Source organism: Myotis yumanensis, unplaced genomic scaffold (assembly GCF_028538775.1).
Source record: "Myotis yumanensis isolate MYYU_CA2020_CCGP unplaced genomic scaffold, mMyoYum1.0.hap1 SCAF_16, whole genome shotgun sequence".
Lineage (NCBI taxonomy): Eukaryota > Metazoa > Chordata > Mammalia > Chiroptera > Vespertilionidae > Myotis > Myotis yumanensis.
In genome coordinates this window covers 754,439-781,246 of record NW_027223767.1, presented here as the reverse complement: position 1 = coordinate 781,246, position 26,808 = coordinate 754,439, and the positions used below count along the sequence as shown (strand labels likewise).

General features: G+C 50.9%; 1 protein-coding gene across 1 annotated transcript in view; it reads right to left on the bottom strand.

The window, feature by feature from the left end:
- USP22 (ubiquitin specific peptidase 22) overlaps positions 1-26,808 on the bottom strand; it is an 81,662-nt gene that overhangs the window by 12,493 nt on the left and 42,361 nt on the right. Inside the window, exons 3-8 of the mRNA XM_070393202.1 lie at positions 25,008-25,121; positions 22,406-22,507; positions 21,410-21,579; positions 18,947-19,094; positions 14,195-14,300; positions 10,485-10,643 (exon numbers count right to left, since the gene is read on the bottom strand). Coding sequence (XP_070249303.1) covers positions 10,485-10,643; positions 14,195-14,300; positions 18,947-19,094; positions 21,410-21,579; positions 22,406-22,507; positions 25,008-25,121 — 799 coding nt within the window. The remainder of the gene's footprint in view (positions 1-10,484; positions 10,644-14,194; positions 14,301-18,946; positions 19,095-21,409; positions 21,580-22,405; positions 22,508-25,007; positions 25,122-26,808) is intronic.

Genomic DNA, 26,808 nt, shown 5'->3' with positions numbered 1-26,808 from the left:
TCTGATATATCTCCTTATGCAAGAAAAACAAAAGAAAAATATACAAATGGGCCTACATCGAAGTATAAAGTTTTTGCACAGCAAAGAAAAGCATTAACAAAATGAAAAGACAACCCGCTGAATGGGAGAACATAATCGCCAACGATACATCTAATAAGGAGCTAATATCCAAAATTTATAAAGAACTTATAAAATTCAACACCATAAAAACAACTTAAAAATGGGCAAAAGACTTGAAAAGACACTTCTCCAAAGAGAACACACAAATGACCAATAAACATATGAAAAGATGCTGAATGTCACTAATCATCAGAGGTACAAATTAAAACTATAATGGGGTATTCACCTCACACCTGTCAGAATGGCTATCATCAATAAATCAACAAGTGATGGAGAGGATGCAGAGAAAAAGGAACCCTCATGGACTGTTGGTGGGAGTGCAGACTGGTGTAGCCACTATGGAAAACAATATGGAGTCACCTTCAAAAAATCAAAAAAGGGAACTACTGTAGACCCAGGGATTCCACTTCTGGGAATATATCATAAGAATCCCCAAATAGTCATTGAAAGAATATGTGCATGTACCTCTACCATCATGGCAGTTATTTACACCCCAAGGCCCGGTGCATGGATTCGTGCACCGGTGGGGTCCCTCGGCCTGGCCTGCAGGATCGGGCCAAAACAGGCTCCCTGACATCCTCCGAGGGGTCCCGGATTGCGAGAGGGTGCAGGCTAGGCCAAAGGACCCCACTGGTGCATGGTTGGGGCCGGGGAAGGACTCCAGGATGTGTCTGGCCCATCTATCCCAGTCCCGATCGGCCGGACCCCAGCAGCAAGCTAACATACCAGTAGGAGCATCTGCCCTCTGGTAGTCAGTGTGCATCATAGCAACTGGTCAAACGGTCGAATGAACAGTCGGACATTTAGCATATTAGGCTTTTATTATATAGGATAGCCAGGATCTGAAGCAGCCCAAGTGTCCATCTGTAGATGAGTGGATAAAAAAAGCTGTGGTACTACACCATGGAATGCTACACAGCTGTAAAAAGAAGGAAATCTTACCTTTTGTGACAGCCTGGATGGACACAGAGATTATTATGCTAAATCAGTGGTCCTCAACCTTGGCTGCACATTAGAATCACCTGGGAATCTTTTTAAAATCCTGATTTCTGGGCCTCATCCTCCAGAAATTCTGTTTCTTTGTTACTAATGTTGTGGCCTCACCCCATTAAAAAGAAACAGAATTTCTGGTGGATAAGGCCTAGAAATCAGGATTTTAAAAAGATTCCCAGGTGATTCTAATGTGCAGCCAAGGTTGAGAACCACTGTGCTAAGTGAAATAACCCAGTCAGAGAAAGACAAATACCTCATGATTTCACTAATATGTAGAATCTAATGAACAAAATGAACCAACAAAATAGAAACGGACTCATAGATACAGAAAAGAGATTGACAGCTGTCAGAAGGGAGGCGGGTTAGGTAAAAAGGTGAAGTGATTAAGCTAAAAAACAAACGCAGACACAGACAAAAGTACAATTACCAGAGGGAACGTGGGGAGGGGGAGGCAGAAGAGGGTAGAGGGGGATAAATGGTGACAGAAGACTTGACTTTGGGTGGTGAACACACTACACAATATGCAGGTGACGAATTACATTGAAACCTATATAAATTTTATTAACCAATATGCCCCTATAAATTCAACATTAAATAAATAAATAATACTTGCCTTAAATTTTTTATAAGTGAAAAGTCTGGTGAAATAATAATTTTCTTACTACCATAAGATATAGTAATTTGTCCCAGAAAAATGAAGTTTGTGTTCACACAAAAACTATACGTAAACGTTTAAAATTATTCTTGTTAATCGTCATCGGAGGATAGTTTTCCATTGATTTTTTAGATAAAGAGTGGAAGGTAGGGGAGAGAGAGAGAGAGAAACATGGATGTGAGAGACACATCAATTGGATGCCTCCCATACCACCCCGACTGGGGCTGAGGAATGAACCTGCAATGCAGGTAACATGCTTTTGACTGGGAATCGAACCCATGACCCTTAGGTCTGAGGGTCTATGCTCTAACCATTGAGCATACTGGCCAGGGCTGTACACAAGTGTTTTAAGCAGCTTTATTTCTAGTAGCCAAAAAATGAAACAAACGAACAAAAAACTGGAAGCAATGCAGATGTCCTTCAATGGGTGCACATAAACAGTTCAACAAACTGTGGTACCTGACACCACGGGATACTAGTGAGCAATAAAGAGGAACAAACTATTGACACCTGCACCTGGATGAATCCCCGGGAATTAGGATGAGTAAACAAAGTCAATCCCCAAAGGTTACATGTTGTCTGATTCCATTTACATGTAACTTTCTCGAAATGTGGCATTTATAGAAACGGAGAACAGATTCGTGGCGACCAGGGTCCAGGAGGCAGTCGTGCTCAGAGGGCAGGAGGGGTGGCTGTGAGGGTTCCTGGGTGACGAAGGGCCCTGCATGGTGTCACTATCCTGGTTGTGACATTGTCCTGTAATTGTGTAAGACCGGGGGGAATCGGGGAAGGACACATGGGATCCCTATGTAGTATTTCTGACAACTGCAGGGGAAACTACAATTATCTCAAAAGAAAATGTTTAATTTTTTTAAATGAGACATTTGGGAAATTTTAGCTTTGTGATGATGAAGAGATGTTGTGAGATAGGTTGTAGCCAGCATTTGTGGCATCTACTAAAGATAAAAATCGTAACACAGATGTTTCAATATAGTTTATGACAAAATTTTAAAATTTAATGCTGAAAACAAACAGAAAATTTGATCTTTTGACAACTGGGTCTGGAAATCCTTGTTTATCCCTTGAAAATGCTGTCATTTCAACAAAGACAGGACCACGCCCCGAGCAAAGGCAAGACTCCCGGGAAGCGGCGGGCCAGGGCAGGGAGTGCCTGCAGAGCGGGAGTGGGGCAGGCACCCAGCACGCACACTGCCACCTACAGGGACTCCCCGCCCAGCCAGCAAGGTCCGCAGTGTGGGGAGCATGGTGGACAAGTGACCTTGTCTTCGCTACAAAGAAAAGGCAGGCAAAGAAGACTTGAAAGTGACTATGAGGCCAATAAACCAAATGCAGTGCGTGGACCAAGTCTGAATCCTGATTTGAACAAACTTTAAAACGTAGTTTAAAAGAACACAAACCAGGGGAGAACCAAGATGGCGGCATAGGTAAACACCGGAGACTGCTGCCACAAACAACCACTTCAAAAATACAACTAAAAGACGGAACAGACATCACCCAGAACCACAGGAATGCTGGCTGAGGAGAGACTCTTCAACTAGAAGGAAAGACAACAGCAAACCGAGGCTCAGAGGCAGCACAGTGTGGAAAATACAAAGGTACCGAGGTGCGCGCGCAAAGCGGGCTGGTGGCTGAGGGCGAGGTTGTCGTTTTCAGTCGGGAGGGAGTCTCAGACTCTGGGCTCCAGATCCGGGCGAGTCTCTAGGGACTCAGACTCAGACGGGAGAAGCGGACTGTCCGGCATCAGTTGGAATCTGAGGGCAGCTTTCTCTCCGAGGATTGCAGCGGCTGCCGGGGTTCTGAGAAGCAGAGCCTCTGGGAACGGGACTGAGAGCAGGAATAACGGCTCCCTCCACCCACCCTGTTGATCCCACCCCGCCCAGGCCCTGCGCAGAGCCATTTGCCGGATCCCCTCAGGCAAAGGCTAGATTAGCACCTCACCAGAGGACAGAAGTTTTCCACACAGCTGATTCTCACAGCCGGTCAGCCTGGTGGTCAACTCCCTCTAGTATTAACTACAACAATCAGGGCTTAACTACAACAAGACTGTGCACAAAGACCACAAGGGGGTGCACCAAGAAAGCATAAAAAATGCGGAGAGAAAAAAACATGACAGAAATGGAGGATATGGAGCTAAAAAACGCAATTTTGAGGGCTTGCAATAAACTTGTGGAGAGCCTCACAAAAACTAATGAGACCCTCAATGCTACGATAAAGAAACTAGAAATTAAGCATACACTGACTGAAATAAAGAATATTATACCCAATAGCAGACCAGAGGAGTGCAAGAATCAAGCCAAAGATTTGAAATTCAAAGAAGCAAAAAACACCCAACCGGAAAAGCAAAATGAAAAAAGAATCCGAAAATACGAAGATAGTGTAAGGAGCCTCTGGGACAGCTTCAAGCGCACTAATATCAGAATTATTGAGGTGCCAGAAGATGAGAGACAGCAAGATATTGAAAACCTATCTGAAGAAATAATGGCAGAAAACTTCCCCCACCTGGTGAAAGAAATGGACTTACAGGTCCAAGAAGCGAAGAGAACCCCAAACAAAAGGAATCCAAAGAGGACCACACCAAGACACATCATCATTAAAATGCCAAGAGCAAAAGACAAAGAGAGAATCTTAAAAGCAGCAAGAGAAAGAGACTCAATTACCTACAAGGGAATACCCATACGACTGTCAGCTGATTTCTCAACAGAAACATTGCAGGCCAGAAGGGAATGGCAAGAAATATTCAAAGTGCTGAATACCAAGAACCTACAACCAAGAGTACTTTATCCAGCAAAGCTATCATTCAGAATTGAAGGTCAGATAAAGAGCTTCACAGATAAGGAAAAGCTAAAGGAGTTCATCACCACTAAACCAGTATTATATGAAATGCTGAAAGGTATCCTTTAAGAAGAGGAAGAAGAAAAAGGTAAAGATACAAATTGTGAACAACAAACATGCATCTACCAACAAGTGAATCTATGAATCAAGTGAATAAATAATCTGATGTACAGAATGAACTGGTGATTATAATGAATCAGGGACATAGAAAGGGAATGGGCAGACTATTCTTGGGGGGGAAAGGGGAATGGGAGATGCGGGAAGAGACTGGACAAAAATCGTACACCTATGGATGAGGACAGTGGGTGGGGAGTGAGGGCGGAGGGTGGGGCGGGAACTGGGAGGAGGGGAGTTATGGGGGGGGAAAAAAAGAGGAACAAATGTAATCTGAACAATAAAGATTTAATTTAAAAAAAATAAAAATAAAAAAAAATAAAGAACACAAACCAATCAGTGAAGTCTGAACACTGACTGGCAGGCCGGTGGCAGGAGAGAAGAGTGTGCCTGTGTGAACCAGAGTTGCCACATTATTCCATCATCCAATTTTCACACTCAAAACACAGTTCTTCCCCCTCCCACTCACAATACACAGGAACAGCCAGGGCCCACCCATGCTTCTCCATGTCCCCGCAAGCGTCCAGGGCCCGCGGCAGCCACAGGAGAATAGAGCTGCGTGTGCAGAGGAAAAACACTATTTTAGATGTGGAAGTCCGAGAGAACCAAGATGGCGGCAAACACCTGTACTCGCTGCCCCCCAAAACCACATCAAAATTACAACTAAAGCCCAACTGGCCTGGCTCAGTGGTTGAGTATAGACCTATGGACCAGGTCGAAGTTTGATTCCCTGACAGGGCACATGCCCAGGTTGTGGGCTCAATCCCCAATGTGGAGTGTTCAGGAGGCAGCCCCTCAATGATCCTCCCTCATCATTGATGTTTCCATCTCTCTCCCCATCTCCTTTCCTCTCTGAAATCAATAAAAATATATATATTTTTAAAAATTACAACTATAATACAAAACCACCGTCATCCAGAACCACCTGCAAGCTGGCTGATTGGAGTCCCACAGCTAGAAAAGAAGAAGGCACGCTGAGCCTGGCAGGAGGGGCAGAGGCGCGGAACGGGCTGGTCCGACACCCACCAGTGGTGTGTTTTTAATCAGGAGGGAGATGGTCTCTGTGGAGGCCACCCATGAGGAGCAAGGGATCCCAGTCCCACACCAGACCCCAGCCCAGGGCCCCATGGCAGGGAAGAGAAGGCCCCATAACTACTGGCTGTAAAAACCAGCAAGGACTGTGGCTCAGTGACATGGATGCCTCTGGAGACCCAGGTGTTCCTCTTAAAGGGCCAGCGCATGAACTTATTCAGACTTGATCCCTCTGAGCTCCAGCACTGGGAGGAAGCTTTGGGGGATCCAGGGACATATGGGGAGGAACTGGACTGTCTGGCATCAGGGCAGGAACTCGGGGGCAGCTTTCTCCCAGATAGGGGTGCTCACAGCGGTCATTGATCCTGTGCTGGGGCTGCCCCTGTGGCAGAGCTGACTGGCAGCCATATCTGAGTTTCCACCAGCCTGGCCCACACTGTTGGCTCTGCCCTGGGGATTCCCTGTGGCCCCGTCCCATCCAATCTGCAACCCCACCCAAGCTGTTTGTAGCATATGAATGGCCTGTCCTGGCTCAGGCTGCACTTTGCTAAAATCTCTCAAACAAGCAGCAGCTGATGTCAGCATGCCCAAAAACCTATCAATAAGAAGCCTAAGACCCAGTACTAGCACCAGCCTGCCTTGCTTCACAGCTGGGCCTTGCCTGGGCACCTCAAAGCCCAATACATGTAGCACCATTTGTACATCCCTCTGTAGCCTGCCTGGTGGCCCTAGGCAGTGGCTGACTTTGCACCTCCCAGGAGGCCCCAGAGCCAGTGCACCTGGTGGACAGCTTCAGACCTCACCAGATTACAACTCTACACATCCACAAGCAACACACACAAGGGCCAGACTCAGTGAGCACCAAAGCCCCACTGAAGCAAGGCCTGCTCCATAGGGGTGTCTCCTGCACAGCAGATCTCCCACTGTAGTTTAGCAGCTAGTCCTCACAGCCAAGTTCGCCTGGAGGTCAATTCCTCGCAGTGATGACAACAGCAATCAAGGCTCAACTACAACAGGACTGTGCACTCAGCCCATACAGGGGCACACCTAGAGTGCCCAGCTCGGGTGACTGGGGAAGCTGAGCCACTGGGCCCTACAGGACACCTACAACACAAGGCCACTCTACCAATCCAGGAGACATAGCAGTTCTACCCAATACATAGAAACAAACACAGGGAAGCAGCCAAAATGTAGAGACAAAGAAACATGTCACAAATGAAAGTTTAGGATGGGCTTCTGGCTTTGACACATTTGTATGTGTAGGGAGTGGCTATAGGGTTAAGCCTCAGACTGACTTGTTGACAAAGTCACAAACAACTCCCAGCTTAGAGGGCACAGCCTTCTTAGCACAATTAGGCTTGACCTTATGACTGCTCCCTAGATCTTATCTGGGTAGCTAATGGGCTGAGGTAGATGCAGTAAGTGCTGCCAAAACAAGTAAAACTCACAAGAACACTGTAACTATGGTGACTACTACCTTGTTTACCTCTAGCTATAAAATAAAGGCTCAGCTTGCTGTCTGGATCTCTCTGTGGCCTCAGCCAGGCACAGGAAGATCCACCTAGACCAGTGGTCGGCAAACTGCGGCTCACGAGCCACACGCGGCCCTTTGGCCCCTTGAGTGTGACTCTTCCACAAAATACCGACTTCTGCGCATGGGCCACAAAGTTTCAATTGCACTGTACGTGCGCACCCGCACATGGTATTTTGTGGAAGAGCGACACTCAAGGGGCCAAAGAGCCGCATGTGGCCCGCGAGCCGCAATTTGCCGACCACTGACCTAGACCAGTGGTTCTCAACCTTGGCTGCACGTTAGAATCACCTGGGAATCTTTTTAAAATCCTGATTTCTAACCTACAACCAAGATTACTTTATCCAGCAAAGCTATCATTCAGAATTGAAGGGCAGATAAAGAGCTTCACAGATAAGAAAAAGCTAAAGGAGTTCATCACCACCAAACCAGTATTATATGAAATGCTGAAAGGTATCCTTTAGGAAGAGGAAGAAGAAGAAGGTAAAGATACAAATTATGAACAACAAATACACATCTATCAACAAGTGAATCTAAAAATCAAGTGAATAAATAATCTGATGAACAGAATAAACTGGTGATTATAATAGAATCAGGGGCATAGAAAGGGAGTGGACTGACTATTCTTTGGGGGAAAGGGGTGTGGGGGATGTGGGAAGAGACTGGACAAAAATCGTGCACCTATAAATGAGGACAGTGGGTGGGGGGTGAGGGTAGAGGGTGGGGTGGGAACCAGGTGGAGGGGAGCTATGGGGGGGAAAAGAGGAACAACTGTAATAATCTGAACAATAAAGATTTAATTTAAAAAATGAAATAAAATTAAATTAAAAATCCTGATTTCTGGGCCCCATCCTTCGGAAATTCTGTTTCTTTGTTATGGGGTGGGGCCACAACATCCACACTAATAAAAGACAAACATGCAAATTGACCATAACTTCGCTACACCTTAAGCCACGCCCATCAGCCAATCAGAGTGACTATATGCAAATTAACCCAATCAAGATGGCGGCCAGCAGCCACGGAGCTGGAGCAAGCAGGAGGCTTAGCTTCCCCAGTGATGGAGGAAGCCAAGCTTTCCAGCTGCTGTGGCTGGCTCTGAGCTCCACTCAAAGCAACAAAGTTTCAATTATAGAAGATAAATAAACCCCAGATACCTGCTGTGGCCAAGGAGCTGGAGCGAGCAGGAAGCTTGGGTTGCCCCTGGCGATGGAGGAAGCCAAGCTTCCCTCCCGCCTGCCCTGGCCGGCTCTGAGCTCCTCTCAAGGGTACAACGTTTCAATTATAGAAGGTAAGTAAATCCCAGAATAAAAAAAGAAAAAAAGGAGAGGCTGGGAGCTTCCGTTGCCGGGGGTCTTGGCCAGCCTGAAAACAGCCCTCAGCCCCTCACCCAGACAGGCCAGGAACCCCCATAGGGACACCCCCCCATCCTAAAGGGGGTGTGGCCAGCCTGCAAACAGCCATCAGCCCCTCACCCAGGCTGGCCAGGCACCCCAGTGGGGACCCCCACCCTGAAGGGGGTGTGACCAGCTGCAAACAGCCATAAGCCCCTCACCCAGGCTGGTCAAACCTCCATGGGGTGAGGGTCCCCACTGGGGGGGCTTGACCAGCCTGCAAACAGCCATCAGCCCCTCACCCAGGCTGGCCTGGCACCCCAGCAGGACCCCCACCCTGATCCGGGACACCCTTCAGGGCAAACCAGCCAGCCCCCACCTGTGCACCAGGCCTCTATCCTATATAATAAAAGGGTAATATGCAAACTGACCCTAACAGCAGAACGACTGGGAATGACTGGTCACTATGACACACACTGGCCACCAGGGGCCATACGCTCAATGCAGGAGCTGCCCCCTTGTGGTCAGTGTGCTCCCACACGGGGGAGCTCTGCTCAGCTACAAGCTAGGCTGATGGCTGCCAGTACAGCGGTGGTGGCGGGAGCCTCTCCTGCCTCCTCAGCACCGCTAAAGATGTCCAAGCAGCTTAGGCCTGCTCCCCACTGGCAAGTGGACATCCCCCAAGGGCTCCGGGGCTGCCAGAGGGCTGTCTGACTGCCAGCTTGGGCCCGATCCCCCAGGGAGCAGGCCTAAGCCAGCAGGTGGACATCCTCCGAGGGGTCCCAGACTACAAGAGGGCATAGGCTGGGCTGAGGGACCCCTCCGAGTGCACAAATTTTTGTGCATAGGGCCTCTAGTTAGTAATAAAGAAACAGAATTTCTGGAGGATGAGGCCCAGAAATCAGGATTTTAAAAAGATTCCCAGGTGATTCTAATGTGCAGCCAAGGTGGAGAACCACTGACCTAGACCCAGGTTATTCTCTTTGTCTGTCTTTTCTACATCCTTCACCGGCCCCCATCAGGCTCACCGAACGCTTGGCTGAGCTTGCCCGGCACAGTATGTGACACCTATTTAAATACATTTCATAGCAACTGCATCTGAAACTTCATCACTTGTCTAAATCAATGATGCAGCAAATGGACAGAGTAAACAGTGTAGATGCAGACAGAAGCTCACGTGTTTCATCACTGGCAGTAAAGACCACCTGCAACGGAGAGGATCCAGAGACAGGGAAGCATGGAACAGAGTGGGGAATCTCAGAGGGAAGGTGGAGGTGGGTGGGTGGGTGGGAGGTAACCAACCAAAGACCTTGTATGCACATATGCATAACCCATGGACACAGACAATAAGGTGGTGGAGGCCTGGGGCGGGGGGCAGGCTGGAGGGGGTCAATGGGGAAAAAAGGGGACATATGTAATACTTTCAACAATAAAGAATTATTTAAAAAAAAAAAAAAAAAAAAAAACCACATGCCTCGGCGGGAGGGCTCCCTCAGTGCAGACTCTGGTACAGTAGGTGAGGGAGCTGTACCCTGTTCATTCACACTGGGGATGGGGTGGGATAGTAGCCGACATACAGACGTCCCACAATACAAAGCTAGATGGATGATATCTACTCACCTTGCAAAAATGTGACAAACCAGTATGAGTCATTGGGCACCAATTGAAGCCATTTGCATGTTGTCATACCTTTTCTCATGTTCCCTACGAGACGTGTAAAAGAAACTACTATTGGAACCCTGGGTGCCCCTAAATTTATTAGGGTTTTACTCCTGAACAGCCTCACGGCAAGAGAGACAACTGCCTGCAAGGAAATCACTTTATTTTTCTGCAAAAGTGCTGGCAGGTTTCTTACCTTCGCAAGCAGTCCGTCAGTGTAGTGGTTCCAGACGCATGGCTTTCCCCATTTACCACACTGCCCTCACTCCCAGGGCTCAGGGGCCAGAATGGGGAGGAAGAGCCAGGCAGATCTAAACTGATGTCCCAGAAGGGGTCTATTGTGGTCGAGACTCCACTAGAAGCAGGAGACAGAAAACCAAAGTGAGAACTGATACCCACAAACAGTTTCGGAGGTACCACCTCATGGAATATACCCCAACATCTTTTCACAGCTCTGCCCTTTTTCTTTTCTTTTCTTTTTTTTAATATATTTTTATTGATTTCAGAGAGGAAGGGAGAGGGAAAGAGAGATAGAAACATCAATGATGAGAGAGAATCATTGATTGGCTGCCTCCTGCAAGCCCCCCAATGGGGACCAACACTGCAACCCGGGCATGTCCCCTTGACCAGCATCGAACCCAGACACCCTTCAGCGTGCAGGCTGACACTCTATCCACTGAGGAAACTGGCTAGGGCCTCTTGTCTTTTTTTTAAAGATATATTTTTATTTATTACAGAGAGGAAGGGAAAAGGAGACAGAGAGAGAAACATCTATACTAATAAAAGGGTAATATGCTGCCAGAACTGGTTTGGCTCAGTGGATAGAGTGTCAGCCTGCGGACTCAAGGGTCCCGGGTTCGATTCCGGTTAAGGGCATGTACCTTGGTTGCGGGCACATCCCCAGTGGGGGGCGTGCAGGAGGCAGCTGATTGATGTTTCTCTCTCATCAATGTTTCTAACTCTCTATCCCTCTCTCTTCCTCTCTATAAAAAAATCAATAAAATATATTTTTTTTTAAAAAGGGGTAGTATGCTAATTAGACCGGGAGACCTTCAGGGAGACCTTCTGGACGTCCTTTGGGACAAAGCCATGGTGGCAGGGCTGAGGCAGAGGCAGTTAGGGGCGATCAGGCCTGCAGGGGGGAGGGGCAGTTGGGGATGAGCAGGCCGGCAGTGGGGGGCAGCTGGGGGCGAGCAGGCCGGTGTGGGGGGGCAGTTGGGGGTGAGCAGGCCGGCAGTGGGGGGCAGTTGGGGGCGAGCAGGCCGGTGTGGGGGGGGGGGTAGTTGGGGGTGAGCAGGCCAGCAGGCAGAGTGGTTAGGGGCGATAAAACAGGCAGGCAGGTGAGCGGTTAGGAGCCAGTGGTCCCGGATTGCAAAAAGGATGTCCCAGATTGGAGAGGGTGCAGGCCGGGCTAAGGGACACCCTCCTCTGCCCCCCCACCCCGTGCACAAATTTCGTGCACTGGGCCACGAGTCAATGATGAAAGAGAATCACTGATCAGCTGCCTCCTGCACACCCCCTGTTGGGAATGGAGCCCGAACCTGGGCAAGTGCCCTGACTGGGAATCTAATTATGACCTGATTCATAGGTCCACGCTCAACCACTGAGCCACCGCCAGCTAGGCCACAGCTCTGCCCTTTTATCCAAATGACTTCTCAGGTGTGCTCACACCCAATGCATCTTGGGCTCCCAGGGCCCTAGGGAAAGACACTGTGCAAACCACTCAAGACAAAGTCTGCTCCTAAAGCAACAGTGTCTATACCCAGAAGATGAGCACCATCGTTTTGGGTTTATTCTGGGCCCCACATCTAGAGTTTCTGAATCAATGGATCTTTCACCCAAGTGGCCTTGGGAACTGGGAGCTGCTGAGCCTGGATAGTAACTCAGACCCCAAGTGCACTTCACACAGAGTGCCCTGCCCACAGCTTCCCAGGCTGAACAGTAGCACCAGCTAATTCCCTCCCAGAGATTTATTTCAAAACTAGAGGCCCCGGTGCACGACATTTGTGCAGTGGTGTGTGTGGGGGGGGGGGGGGGGGGGCGGTGGGCAGAGGAGTGTGTCACTCTGAAGTACTTCCTGGTTTCCTTTCCCATTTGCTTATCACCATGATGGTCCATTTCCAACCTGCAGACTGTGGTGTTCTGAGAAGTTCTCAAAGTCTTTGGATTCTTGAGCGTAAAGTGTTATCAAGGCCCTGGCAACATGAAAAGGTATGACAACATGCAAATGGCTTCAATTGGTGCCCAATGACTCATAGTGGTTTGTCACATTTTTGTAAGGAGAGTAGATATCATCCATCTAGCTTTGTATTGTGGGACGTCTGTATGTCGGCTACTATCCCACCCCATCCCCAGTGGGGGGGCAGCCTCAGCCTGGCCTGTGCCCTCTCGAAGTCCAGGACCCCTCAGGGAATGTCCGGCTCACTGCTCTTTAGCGCTGCCTCAGAGGCAGGAGAGGCCCCCGCCATCGCCACTGCGCTCACCAGCTGTGAGCCTGGCTTCTGGCTGAGCGGCGCTCCCTCTGTGGGAGCACACTGACTACCAGGGGACATTTCCTGCACTGAGGATCTGCCCCCTGGTGGTCAGTGCATGTCATAGTGACCGGTCACTCGCCTAGCCTTTTATTTTATAGGATATACAAACAGGAAATTCACAGATTGAGAAACTGAATACATAAATGTAAACAGGCTCTACTCTGACAGTCTCCTGCTGATGGAGTTCAATAGTATAGGGCCAAATAGTAAAGCCTGAGCCCCAACTGCTGGGAGTGATGGCCCATGATACAGATGCTACTTAACAGAAAACTGCATCTGTAACTCTTACAGGCTAAACTGACTCCTTGCCAATCTCTTCTATCCTATACAAACTGCAAGTAGTAATCCATTACAGGTTTTTAAATTTTACTGGAGCATGACCAGGCTTTTTTAAAAAGTTGAAGTGAGCCCTGGCTGGTGTGACTAAGTGGTTAGAGCATAAGGGTTGTGGGTTGATTCCTGGTCAAGGGCACGTTCCTGGGTTGCAGGTTCAATGCCCAGCCCAGGTTGGGGTGCATGTGGGAGGCAACCAATCAAGGTGCCTCTCACATGTATGTTTCTTTCTCCCTCTCCCTCTCTCCCTCCCTCCTTTCCACTCTCTCTAACAATCAATGGAAAAAATATACTCAGGTGAAGATTAACAAACAATAAAAAAAAAAAAAGCTGAAGAGAAATAAAAACCATGGGAGTGCACTGAAGGTGAAGGAATGCGTTTTTCTAACGTCATCACCAATGCACTCTCCTCCTAGAAATAAAAGCTTTGAGCTCTAAGCACAGAACCAAAACCTATGAAGGAAGGATTTAGGGACACTACTTGGGAGAAAATGGGAAAGGAAACCAGGAAGTACTTCAGAGTGACACACTCAAGAGCACATATGTCCGTCTTTGAGGGGCCCTTTACCTGGCTCCTGGCTCCAAGGCCCTAAAGAAAGCAGGGGTGTGGGGGGAGCCTACAGCTCACCTGCTCCGTGTGCACAGTGCAGAGGCCACACCACAGCCCGCAGCCTGGGACCCTGCCCTGACGGCCTGCACAGTCAGGGGACCTGCTAATTTCTGGTGCCTTCACCACTGGAGCTGTATTATCCCCCATGTGCCAGTGGTGGCCGAAATAAAACGCACCCCGTCTCCCATCTGGCGGTGCTGTAGACACAGCCAGGAGGGCCAGGGCCTTGACAACACTTTACGCTCAAGAATCCAAAGACTTTGAGAACTTCTCAGAACACCAGTCTGCAGGTTGGAAATGGACCATCATGGTGATAAGCAACATCCAGTGAAGTCAGTTTCCCGAAAGAACCGGGGCCCACAGTGTGGGACGGCGAGCAGGGCCTGGGAGGACCCAAGATGCGCAAGACCCTGCGAAGCCTCCACTTACTGGCAGACCTGGCAGGTGACGTCCGACTGCAGTCCCCCGGTGAAGATCTGGTCTATGATGCAGTTGCAGTGGTTGGGGTTGCTGGCCTTCTTCCCATTATCATCACCTGGGGAAAGATTGCAGCTCTGTGATCCACATCTGTGCCCCCCAAGGCTTCCAAAGCCAGCAAGTTTCCAAAAGCCACAGACCAAGGGACAAGGCCATTTGAGCACAGAGGCATTATGAAGCCTGAGGTGAAGGGCAGGTGAAGATACTTAACATTCAAAAGACGGGCGTGGCCAGGAAGCTGGAAGCTAAGCTGATATGCTTAGCTTCCACCTTAGTACCAAAGTGTATCAAATGCCCAGTATCGGGGGAAAGTGACTGGCTCCTTTCCCACTTACAGAGGACTAAGTGTGCACTTCCTAGCGAGCGGCCTGACACACTGTGGGGAATACTCCTGGGAAGTGGCCTTGCTTCCAGGACCGTCCCTGCAGGACTCCCACTCAGTGTTCCTCAGGGGTCCCCACGCCTGGAGCTGCAGGTCAGCTCTGCTCCAGCCAGATGTACAAGCACAATTCCCACCTCTCCAGGGCAATGCCAGGGTGTTTGCAGGGAGCCTGGAACAGCATGGGCTTGAACTGCCCAGGCCCACTCACATGCACAGTTCAAACCCACGCTGCTCAAGGGTCAGCTGAGGGTGGACATCCGAGAACGTTGAGGGCCAACTTAGGTTATACTCAGAATTCCAACTGCACAGGCAGTTGGCACCCCCATGTTCAAGGGTCAAGTGTATATAGGGTGGGGCAAACTACAGCTGTGTGTATGCAACAGGTTATTCTTTTTTAAAAATAGTGCTCTTTGCAAATGTTTTTAAGTTTATTTTTATTGATTATTTTTTTAGAAAGATAGAAACAATAATGAGAGAGAAACATCGATCAACTGCCTCCTTTATTGCCCCCCTGTGCATCAAGCCTGAAATCCAGGCATGTGCCCTGACCAGAATAGAACCGGCGAACCCGCTCCCACCCCTTTTTTGCTAATCCTCACCGGAGGATATTTTCCCATTGATCTTTAAGGGGAAGTGGAAGAGAGAGGGAAAGACAGAGAGAAAGACATCGATTGGTTGCCTCCCTGCACGAGCCCTAACCAGGGCCCAGGCTGGGGAGGAGCCTGCAACCAACATACATTCCCTTGACCAGAATCGAACCCAGGACGCTTTGGTCCAGAGGTCGACATTCTATCCACTGAGCCAAACTGGCCAGGGAGAACCAGTGACCTCTTGGTCAAATGCTCAATCCATTGAGCTAGACCAGCTGGGCTACACGGTTTATTCTTGTATGATTTATTAATTATTGTATTATTTTCCAAACAAACTGTAAACCTACTTTTGCCCCACCCTGTACATATTTGTGTAGATATACAAATGTAAAACTTATATGGTTAACTATAGTACATATTAACATACTAGAGGCCCAGTGCACAAAAATTTGTGCACTTGGAGGGGTCCCTCAACCCGGCCTGTGCCCTCTTGCAGTCTGGGACCCCTCGGGGGATGTCCACCTGCTGGCTTAGGCCTGCTCCCAGGGGAACGGGCCTAAGCTGGCAGTCAGAAATCCCTCTGGCAGCCCGGCAGCCCTCAGGGCATGTCCACTTTCCAGTGGGGAGCAGGCCTAAGCTGGAGTCGGACATACTTAGCGCTGCTGAGGAGGCAGGAGAGGCTCCTGCCATCACTGCTGTGCTGGCAACCGTTAGCCTGGCCTGTATCTGAGCAGAGCTCCCCCTGTGGGAGCGCACTGACCACCAGGGGGCAGATGCGCTGCCCCCTGGTGATCAGTGTGTGTCATAGTGACCAGTCATTCCCAGTCGTTCTGCTGTTAGGGTCAGTTTGCACATTACCCTTTTACTATATACGACAGAGGCCTGGTGCACGGGTGGGGGCCGGCTGTTTGCCCTGAAGGGTGTCCCAGATCAGGGTGGGGGTCCTGCTGGGGTGCCTGGCCAGTCTAGGTGAAGGGCTGAGGGCTGTTTTCAGGCTGGCCACACCCCCTTCAGGGTGGGGGTCCCCACTGGGGTGCCTGGCCAGCCTGAGTGAGGGGCTGATGGCTGTTTGCAGGCTGGTCATACCCCCTTCAGAGTGGGGGTCCCCGCTGGGGTGCCTGGCCAGCCTGGGTGAGGAGCTGATGGCTGTTTTCAGGCTGGCCACAACCCCTTTAGGGTGGGGGATCCCCACTGGGGTGCCTGGCCAGTCTGGGTGAGGGGCTGAGGGCCATTTTCAGGCTGGGCACAGCTGCGGGCTGGAAGCAGGTATCTGGGATTTATTTGTCTTCTATAATTGAAACAGTGGAGCTCAGGGCTGGCAGAGCAGGAGGGAAGCTTGGCTTCCTCCATCACCGGGGCAACCCAAGCCTCCTGCTCACTCCAGCTCCATGGCTGCCGCCATCTTAATTGGGTTAATTTGCATACCAGCTCCTGACTGGCTGGTGGGCATGGCTGATAGGTGTGGCTTGTGGGTGTAGCGGAGGTATGGTTAATTTGCATGTTTCTCTTTTATTAGGTTAGATATGCTACATCTTCTATATGACTTTCATTCCACTGGACAACAGGACTAGCACATGTGTCCCCCTGGAGATATCACACAGAAAAGGTGAATTGTCACGAGGAATGTAAAGGGCGCCACGGCCTTCTGACACAGCTGCCTGGAGAGATCGGGAGGAAATGCCATCCACAAGGATCTCAAATGCATGGAACAGAACATTAGGAAGCAGAAAATACATAGATGCAAAGAAAAAGGAGCTGAAACATACTTGAGGTCCCAACCCCGTAAAAGAGCAACGTAAAGCAGGTGGGGGTGCCTCAGGCCCCGGCTGCGCCACGGCTGTGAGCCAGCAGCCTCCATGAGCTCGGAACTCAGGTGGCCTGGCTTCTGAGTGAGCCTCACGCGGCTCCCCAGGCCTTTCAGAGGAATCCTGTCAGAAGGAGGCCTTTTTCGTCACATGAACACTCAACAGCTGTGCATGCTCCAGCACTCTCCTCAGCGCTGTCGCAGCCCCTGAGTGGGGCTCCTTCATGGGCTGGTCTGCCTGCACAGCAGCTGTGCATTACGCTGGGAAACCAAACCTCACCTACACTCCTAAGCAACTTCTACTTGGTTCCTGGGCAAATGTTAAAGGGATAATACATAAGCTTTTAAGAGAAAAAATCTTAAGTGAAAAGAGCTCCAGCCCAGAGCCGGGACAGCTGACCCCAATGCGCTGTCTGAGCTGGAGCCTCGGATCCACAGGGCGTCTGAACAGCCCAGACCCAGAGCCTGAGGGGAGCATGAAGGCTGTTCCACCAAGTGACCTAGAAAAGCAGGCTTTTTCTTAAAGGACACCATGTACTAGCGAGAGAAAGCTAGCCAGTAAGAGGTCCCCTGCAATGAGCTATCCCAGCCCAGAGGCCACCGGTCACGGGCAGCTTGTGCCCTCAGCACACGTTGGTCACAGCTGAGAGTCAGCTGAGCCAGCAGCACCACCAGGAACCCTTAGGAACCAAACTCCGCTGCCCTCACCCAGGCCCACCACACAGGAGGTCAACTGTGTGCTTCAGGGGCCCCCAGCCCCTCGGATGGGACTTGTCAATCCACTTCAACTGGGGCTGCACTGGGCAACCCACACAGGGAACCCCACACAGGGAGCAAGGCAGGGGGAGGAACCCCCCTTGGTGTGTTACTCAGGCCTCATCACCTGCCTCCAGCCCTAGGAGCTGCTGCCGGCTGCCCCTCCCCTAGACCCACACGTATCTGAGAACCCTACATGTTCCAGTGAGCCCCTAAGCAAGACCTAACAGTGGTTCTCAACCTTCCTCATGCCGCGACCCTTTAATACAGTTCCTCATGTTGTGGTGACCCCTGATTTCATTGTTACAAATTGAACACAATTAAAGCATAGTGATTAATCACAAAAACAATATGTAATTATATATGTGCTTTCCGATGGTCTTAGGTGACCCCTGTGAAAGGGTCATTCAACCCCCAAAGGGGTCACGACCCACAAGTTGAGAACCGCTGACTTAGAAGGAAAGCCCCTGAAGGGAAATGAGCCTGACTCAGGGCCAGGGGGGTCCTGGCAGATGCAGGTGCAGGTGCAGTGCCATGTGCACAGCTCTCTGTGGCTTTAGAGCAACGCTGGTCTTCCTGGAAGCCCCACAGGGGAGAGGACTCTATAGCTAAGCTGTGCTGAGAGCCCATGCAAAGCTGCTGGCTGAGGAGCTGCAGCAGTTGCAAATGGGGTGGGGGTGGGTGGGGGGGGTGGCGCGGACCCGGCAGCCAAGGACTCAAAGCAGAGGGACAGGGAGAGAGAGGTGGGGAGAGAGGGGCGGGGAGAGAGGGGCAGGGAGAGAGGGACAGGAGCTCACTGTTGACCGGCACAGGCTGCCAAGGACCACCGGTTACGCTGCTCTACACCCAGAGGGTCGGAAGACAACACTGAAAACTATTGCTCCTCTTGAGAAAACAAACTATAAAGAACCTCTTTAGGGTAATTGCAGTTTTTCTTATTGGAGGAAACAAATCCAATTTGAACATGTGGGCTGCGCCCCGTTGTGCAGAAGTGCACACTTGCCCTCCACCGCCCCCACCCCGTGAGTAGACGCAGGCCCCACCTTTGCAGTGCCTCCGCCCCCCGCCCCCCCGCCCCGTGGACCCCACCATTGCAGTGCCTCTGCCCACCCTCATGTACAGGCGCAGGCCCCACCTTTGCAGTGCCTCCCCCCACCCCCCGTGGACCCCACCTTTGCAGTGCCGGTGCAGCACATCCAGGGCGGCTATGAGGAACTCGTGTGCATCCTGCTGCTCGTACCCTGCCAGGTGCCGGGCGTGCGTCCACACCAGGTGCAGCAGCTTGTATGGGATGTGGGGGGAGCGGTGCCCCGAGTAAAACTGCACAGAGAAGGAAACAAACCACTCGTCAGGAACAAGTGCTGCACTATGCATGGATACGTGCGTGCACACACACACACACACACACACAGGAACAAGTGCTGCACTATGCATGGATACGCGCGCGTACACACACACACAGGAACAAGTGCTGCACTATGCATGGATACGCGCGCGTGCACACACACACACACACACACACACAGGAACAAGTGCTGCACTATGCATGGATACGCGCGTGCACACACACACACACACAGGAACAAGTGCTGCACTATGCATGGATACGCGCGCGTGCACACACACACACACACAGGAACAAGTGCTGCACTATGCATGGATATGCGCGCGTGCACACACACACACACACAGGAACAAGTGCTGCACTATGCATGGATACGCGCGCGTGCACACACACACACACACACAGGAACAAGTGCTGCACTATGCATGGATACGCGCGTGCACACACACACACACACAGGAACAAGTGCTGCACTATGCATGGATACACACACACACACAGGAACAAGTGCTGCACTATGCATGGATACGCGCGCGTGCACACACACACACACACACACACAGGAACAAGTGCTGCACTATGCATGGATACGCGCGCGTGCACACACACACACACAGGAACAAGTGCTGCACTATGCATGGATACGCGCGCGTGCACACACACACACACACACAGGAACAAGTGCTGCACTATGCATGGATACGCGCGCATGCACACACACACACACACAGGAACAAGTGCTGCACTATGCATGGATACGCGCGTGCACACACACACACACACAGGAACAAGTGCTGCACTATGCATGGATCCGCGCGTGCACACACACACACACACACAGGAACAAGTGCTGCACTATGCATGGATACACACACACACACACACACACACAGGAACAAGTGCTGCACTATGCATGGATACGCGCGCGTGCACACACACACACACACACACACACAGGAACAAGTGCTGCACTATGCATGGATACACACACACACACACAGGAACAAGTGATGCACTATGCATGGATACGCGCGCGTGCACACACACACACAGGAACAAGTGCTGCACTATGCATGGATACGCGCGCGTGCACACACACACACAGGAACAAGTGCTGCACTATGCATGGATACGCATACGCACGCGCACACACACACACACACACGAAAACACTTAACAGCTGCCTGGAATGTCCACTTCCTGGACTTCCTGAGCCTGAGTATCATTTTCGATAAGCCTAGGTGTTGAGTTACGACATGTCTGTCAAGAGAAACAGATCTATATACTAACAGGTGAATGCTGCTGCTTCAAAAATGTACCTTAATAAACCCGATCCTATTTGAATTAATCAACCAAAGTGCCCAGGGAAAATGCTGAAACCCACACCTAAAGGTGACACACCCACCCAGTCGTTTCTCACTTAAACCCGTCTTCCTCCTGTGTGGGCCCAACGAATTCATTCAGTGTGCTCACTGCTGTCGTCCCAGCAGCCACTGGCTCGCTGTGGGTGTGAGGGAAACCAGCCAGATGGTCAATGGCTCCAGCTTTGCAGGCCAGGTGGTCTCGGCAGCAATTGTCCATTAGTCCCACCTCCTCTGATGCAGCGTAAAAGCAGCCGTGCCCAGGATGTGGGAGAGCGGGCACGGCAACACTGCCATCAAAGGCGATCAACAAGCAGACCAGGCCGTCTGCAGGCTCCTGTGTGAGACACCTGGAGCCCGTGTAGACCATCCCAGCAGCCTGTGGGTTGGGCAGCAGTCCATTCTGTAGTTGGGTGGCTGAGCTGCTTGAGCTCTGAGAGGCTTTGCTGAGGTTGCCAACCTGAGTGCCAATGGTCCACCCAAGGTGCTAGGGCGGTCATACCACCAGTGCTGGTCAGGGACAGACATGGACAGCACAGAATGAGTGTCGCCCATGATCCAACCCGGGAGCAGAGACTGGTGAGAGGACAGACAGGATGCTGCACTCAGAATGCCCAGCAACAGGAGAGATCCATGCTCCTGAGACAGGGCAAGGAAGTGATGCACACATGTCCACACACCTGACTGCACGCCAGGTGGCAGACGACAGGGAGGGGTCAGTACTCTCGGACCAATATCAGCCTCCTCTCATTCCCTCAGTCACCTTCGTGCCAATGGTCAATCGTCTCCTATCTAACGGTTCTTTTTGGAAAGACGTAAGCCTTCCACAATGAACACGCCTTCCTTTATCCTATTGCAGGCAACCGTTTTTCTTATGGGAAAGAAAAAACCACGTAGTTTCAGAGGCGCTCTGTGCACGTGCAGCTCACCTCCTGGAAGAGGGAGGACATCTCGCACACCAGGCAGGAGCTGGGGCTCTGCATCTCACAGCGGTGCCGGTCCGAGAGGAAGAAGTCGCGCAGCAGCGGCGTGTGCGTGAGCGCCTGCACGATGCAGTTCATGAAGCACGTGTTGCCCAGGTTGATCAGCCCTCGCAGCCCTGGGGGGCAGACAGGAGGCGGTGACAGGGCACTGGCCTGCAGGACTGACTCCAGGGTACCACAAGCTCCTTCACATTCACGTGTCCGCTTCCCTTTACTCATCCATTCAGGAAGAAATTTAATATTTTTATGCCACTTTTATGTAAACTATACTGAGGAATGTTCGTCACCATCACTCCCCAACCCTTAGCCCCCACTTTAGCCATTGTTTTTGACAAAGTTACCCTAAGATAGTCTTTTTATTTATTGATTTCAGAGAGGAAGGGAGAGGGAAAGAGAAACATCAATGATGAGAGAGCATCATTGATAGGCTGCCTCATACACGCCCCCTACTGGGGATCGCACCCGCAACCCAGGCATGTGCCCTTGACCAGAATCGAACTTGGGACCCTTCAGTCTGTAGGCTGACGCTCCATACACTGAGCCAAATCGGCTAGGGCCTGAAGATGTTCAGGCAACAAAACAAGTCAGAATGGAGCCTCTCTAACAACAAAAATAGCTTTTAAAAAAGCTTCTATTTCTTCAACTGTTAGGAAACCCAGAGGAAAATTCACACATATCACTGCCCACAGCCTCAACCTGGTGAGAGTACACCTGAGCCTTTGCATACGGGGACTTTCAGGGGTAGCAACTGTTCTCCCCATCCCTGCACCCCAAGCCTGCTCTAGGAGCTCAAGAGGTGGCTGGTGAGAGAATGGGAGAATGAGTTATTCAGGGCAGGGCATAGGGCACTGTGCTATGAAACCATGTTTTACAATAATGTTAACCCCCGGCAAGAGGCCTAACTGGGAGTAACCACAGACCGGCGCCAGCACTGCCACCCACCTATGGTGCAGTTGGAGGTGATCTTCCGCCGTTTGGGGTTGTGTTTCAGCAGCTCGAGCTCCCGCTTGCTGGGTTCCCATGTTGAAAACTTCTCTCCCACACCTACAGAGGAGACAGGCCCGGCGCTCTGAGTTGAATCTGAAACGAGTGTGCTTAGGGGCACATGGCAGTGATGTACTATTGTCAGGCTTCAAAGATATTTCAAAGAGGGACAGCCATACTCTAAGGATAAAGCCTGTTTGGCTGCGACAGGCTGAACCACAGGAAGGAGTTTCTCAGAGGCTGTGCTGTGAATGAGCTGCTTCCTGCAAGGAAGGCAACGCCCCCATGAAAGCAGTCCAGCTCCAATGCCAGGGCCTTCCCAAGCCTCACCCCTGAGCAGAGCCCACAGCCTCAGCGCCCGGGGAGTGCATAGCAGTTTAGATGAGGGATTATCCGGCCAATGAGCAAAACTAATAGAACATGGATTTTTAAAAATATATTTTGAAAAATATATTTTGTTGAGATGTACCCTTTAAAGATTTAAACCGAAGACAAAGCTGTAAATGCTAGTAAATGTCACATCTCACCTACCACACCCCATGTCCACACAGGCACTTGCTCCGTGCCCCCAAACGCCTGCACAGTGACCGACAGGACAGCACCTGGCGGACTGAGGGCCCTGCAGCGAGGCCTGAGGAGGATTGGTTTGCTCCGCACTTGCAGGCCGTGGCCCTGTGGTCAGTGCTCTGCACAGAGAAACAGCCCCTCAGACCCCGGGCAATGCTACTCCACTTCCGAGGGGAAAGAGTAGGAAGTTGCAGTTACAGTCGTTCTCCAGAGAAGATCTGTTAGACACAAGGAATTCTGATCACACCCGTGTCTGTGCTTCCTTCCTCAAAAACAAGGGGCTGTTTGTAAAGCAGAGCACGCAGGCCAGTTCTGTGAGCCGATGTGGCTACGCTCTCTCTGTAAACACTGGCGGGCTGCCGGCTGAGACAAGCTCACCAGCCACATGGGGGCACGCTCCATCGCTGTCCTAACAGCACCAGCACACATTGGAAATGAAAACTAATAAAGGGGGGAATCAGGGTGACCAAAAAGAAATGCCTGAACAATTCAGAAAATGGGTGCACTCGCTTGTGTGTGTCCCTGCCTCTATGCCCGACGAAGACGTGTATGTGGGTGGAAGCCACGCAGACAGAAGCCCACAATGGCAGCAGCCGCAAGGCCCTGCACAGAGGGTGCTGTGGAAGTGGCGGACTATTACAGTTTCCATCTGGCAATCTTAATTCTGCTAACAGAGATTAAACGTAACCCAAACAGTTAAGTTTTAAAAGAGATTCTATAATAATTTAATCAGAAAGCAGTCTGCCCTTCTGAAAGAAGCCAGGTACCTACATTTTTTGGCCAGAGCTGTCTATTTTTGTTTTATTAGAACACAGACTGACATAAAATAAGTATTAATTTTCCAAATTCTTAACCATTTCATAAATAAGTTAACATTTTACAGAATGTTGCATTAAATAAGATAAAAATATACTCATCTATTTTGCCTGGAGCAAGCTGGAGGAAAATACTTGCAGGACTCCTATGTCTAAACTGTATCTAGAGCCATCTGTCCTGTGCTTCCTGCGTTGGTGAGGTGAAGGAGCAGCATGCCTGAAAGGATGCCACTGGGCCCAGAAGTTTACTTACCTGAAGAGAAGGCCCTGACCTGACTGGCCCAAGTTCTCATGGAAATAAAACATCCTCTCCTCCCCAAATCCTTCGCTACAATGAGCCCGTTTAGTCTCAACTTCCCGTCCACTCCACGTGCATCACCCAGGGAAGACCTGCAGGCCAGCTAGGATCTCTCTTACTCTCATCACCCCTTCGCACTCCCCGCAGTCTATGTGCTCTTTTACTGAAGACGAGTTTAAGAGAGTTTTCCCGCGCATCCCTCTGCAGTTTAATGCCTTAACATGTCAATCCCTGAAAGACTTCTTCAGGGCACAGCTGGTGGTTTTTACGTTCAGGAGTAGGAACCATCCTGTTCTGGAGTGTTCAAAATGCTGAGTAGGATGAGAGGCGTTCCCAACGGCTCCGTCCTTGGGGCCCAGGAAGGGCCTATCCTCTCCTCCAGGGGCAGCCCAGGCACATACACGTTTAATATCACTGAGGCGAGCCCGCTCTCTGGAATCTTGGAGAGGGAGGCAGACTGCTCATGGGGACCCAGTGCTGTCCCTGTGACTGTGCCGCAGACGGGAGAACTAAGTGTGGGTACACATTTTCTCTCAAGCTCAGCAGAGCCCCCCAACAGCCACAGGCCCTGGAGGCCCAGGGCAAGGACAGCTCTGGGAGGCTGTGAGACTGATGGGCCTCTGCACCTGAGGGCAGCCTGCAGCCCAGGTTGCCTCCGCGGGGCCTGCAGGAGGGAGCTGCCCGCAGGAGGGAGGCACCACTGTCTGTGGGTGAAGGGGACAGGGTGTTGTCTTTCCAGCAAATAGCAAAACTCCAGCTGCTACCCTACCTGCCCTGCCTCCCTGCACGGCCCCTCCCTAGATAACTGGTCTTCCTATTGGTGAGCTTCACCCTGATGGGCGTGAGGAATGCAGGGCAGGGAAACCGAGGCGAGACCCACCTTGCAGTTTCCAAGCTTTCCGCTGCTCCTCCTTGGCGATGGTCTCCATGTCCTTGTCATAGATGTAGTCCTGGCACAGGAAGCAGTAGATGCCTCCATACATCAGTTCTATGGCTGAAACGACAAGGAAGAACAAGAGACAAAGGAATGAAAGGTGAAAGGTAATGCTTCAGAACATGTATCAGATACCCAGGGCTTCAGGCACGGGCTGTGGGCAGCATTTCCCACTCTCCAGTCACAAAGCCCTGTCACTGCAAAGGTCTCCCTCCGCCCAGTTCAGAAGGCATGTCCCACACAGACGACGCAGGCCTCTCTCCTCGAGACACTCCCCACAGGCTGAGGTGCCACATCCATAGTTTAAAAAGAACCCAATAGTCAAGTATCTGAAAGAGTAACACTTGGAACAAGGGAAACTCTCATTGCGTTTTAAATCAGAATTCTTGCCGACACGCAGTAACCATGCTTTCCTACATCTGGGAGCCCGGCCCTACTACAGACAGGCGCGGGGACTGTTTCCTGCTCTTATTCTGGGGAGAGCAGGCACCCTCCAGCCGGACAGCGCTGACTTCTTGGCCAGAGCTGCCTGTTACCCACCTCGCGTGGGTCCTGTGCACTTTCCCAATCTCTGTAAAATAGGGAGACAGCGGACTCCAAATCAGCTCATTATAAAGATAAATAAGAGGAAGCCCTTTGAGCAATGGACAATTGAATTGAATGAATTTCAATTCAACAATTTAAAGGAATTATTTTGGCTTGGAGTCAACAAGCATTATTAGAGATAGGAGAGGCAATAGCATGGAGGGAACAGCACGAATTTAGAGTAACGGGTCATTTAGAGCTCTGCACTGGTAGTTATGTTCTTTGATAAATTACTTCCCCCCGAGCCTGTCCCCCTCTGGTATTATGGGGCAGCGACAGCACGGACACCTCCCAGTCCTGTACGGTAACTGATCAGCGCATGTACACCGGCGGCACGTCCTGGTGCACAGCCACATCCTAGTGAATCGCAGCTCTTCCCAGTCCGTCTCCCGTGACCACAACTCAGCTCAGCAGTATTGGCAGGCCTGCCAGGTCCTCTGAAACAGGCCCATTACAACACACCTAGCAGGAGAGGAACCCCACACCTCCCCTTTACCCTCCCCAACACTGAGACTTCGACACTCTCTGCAAGTCCGAGCGCTCAGCCAGCACCCTTGTCACCACAGGCTAACGGCACAGTCCTGCATGGGGATACCCATGGGACAAGCTACACAAGGAGAATAAACGTTTTCAGAAAAAGCAAAGACATTCTATGAAAAATACACCAAGCAGACAGCCTGGGAGAGGGGTACCACTGCTCAGTGTGTGTTCGCATGCTCCAGGGGAGTCCTTCTTTGAGGCGCTTTCCACAGCAACAGCTCATCACGCGGAAGCCAACGTGGATGGATCAACAGTGGGCAGGACAGGCTTCTCAACCAACGGTGCTGGGACAACGAGGTCTCCACAGGCCAGAGTGAGGCTGGACCCTCACCCGACCCACAAACACCGACTCAAACTGGACCTGTGACCCAAACACAAGAGCTAGTTCATTAGCCTGAGACACGCAGGAGCAAGTCTTCATGGACCGACATATCGAACACCACGAGCACCAGCACCACAGGGAAAAGGATAAACTGGGCTTCATCCAAACTGAACTCTGTGCATCAAAGACACACTAAGAAAGGGGAGCGACCCCTACAGGACGGAACACCATCTGCAGATTGTGAATATGAGAGGATCGACTCTCCTCCACATCCTGTCACTTGCAGGCACATCCCAGAGA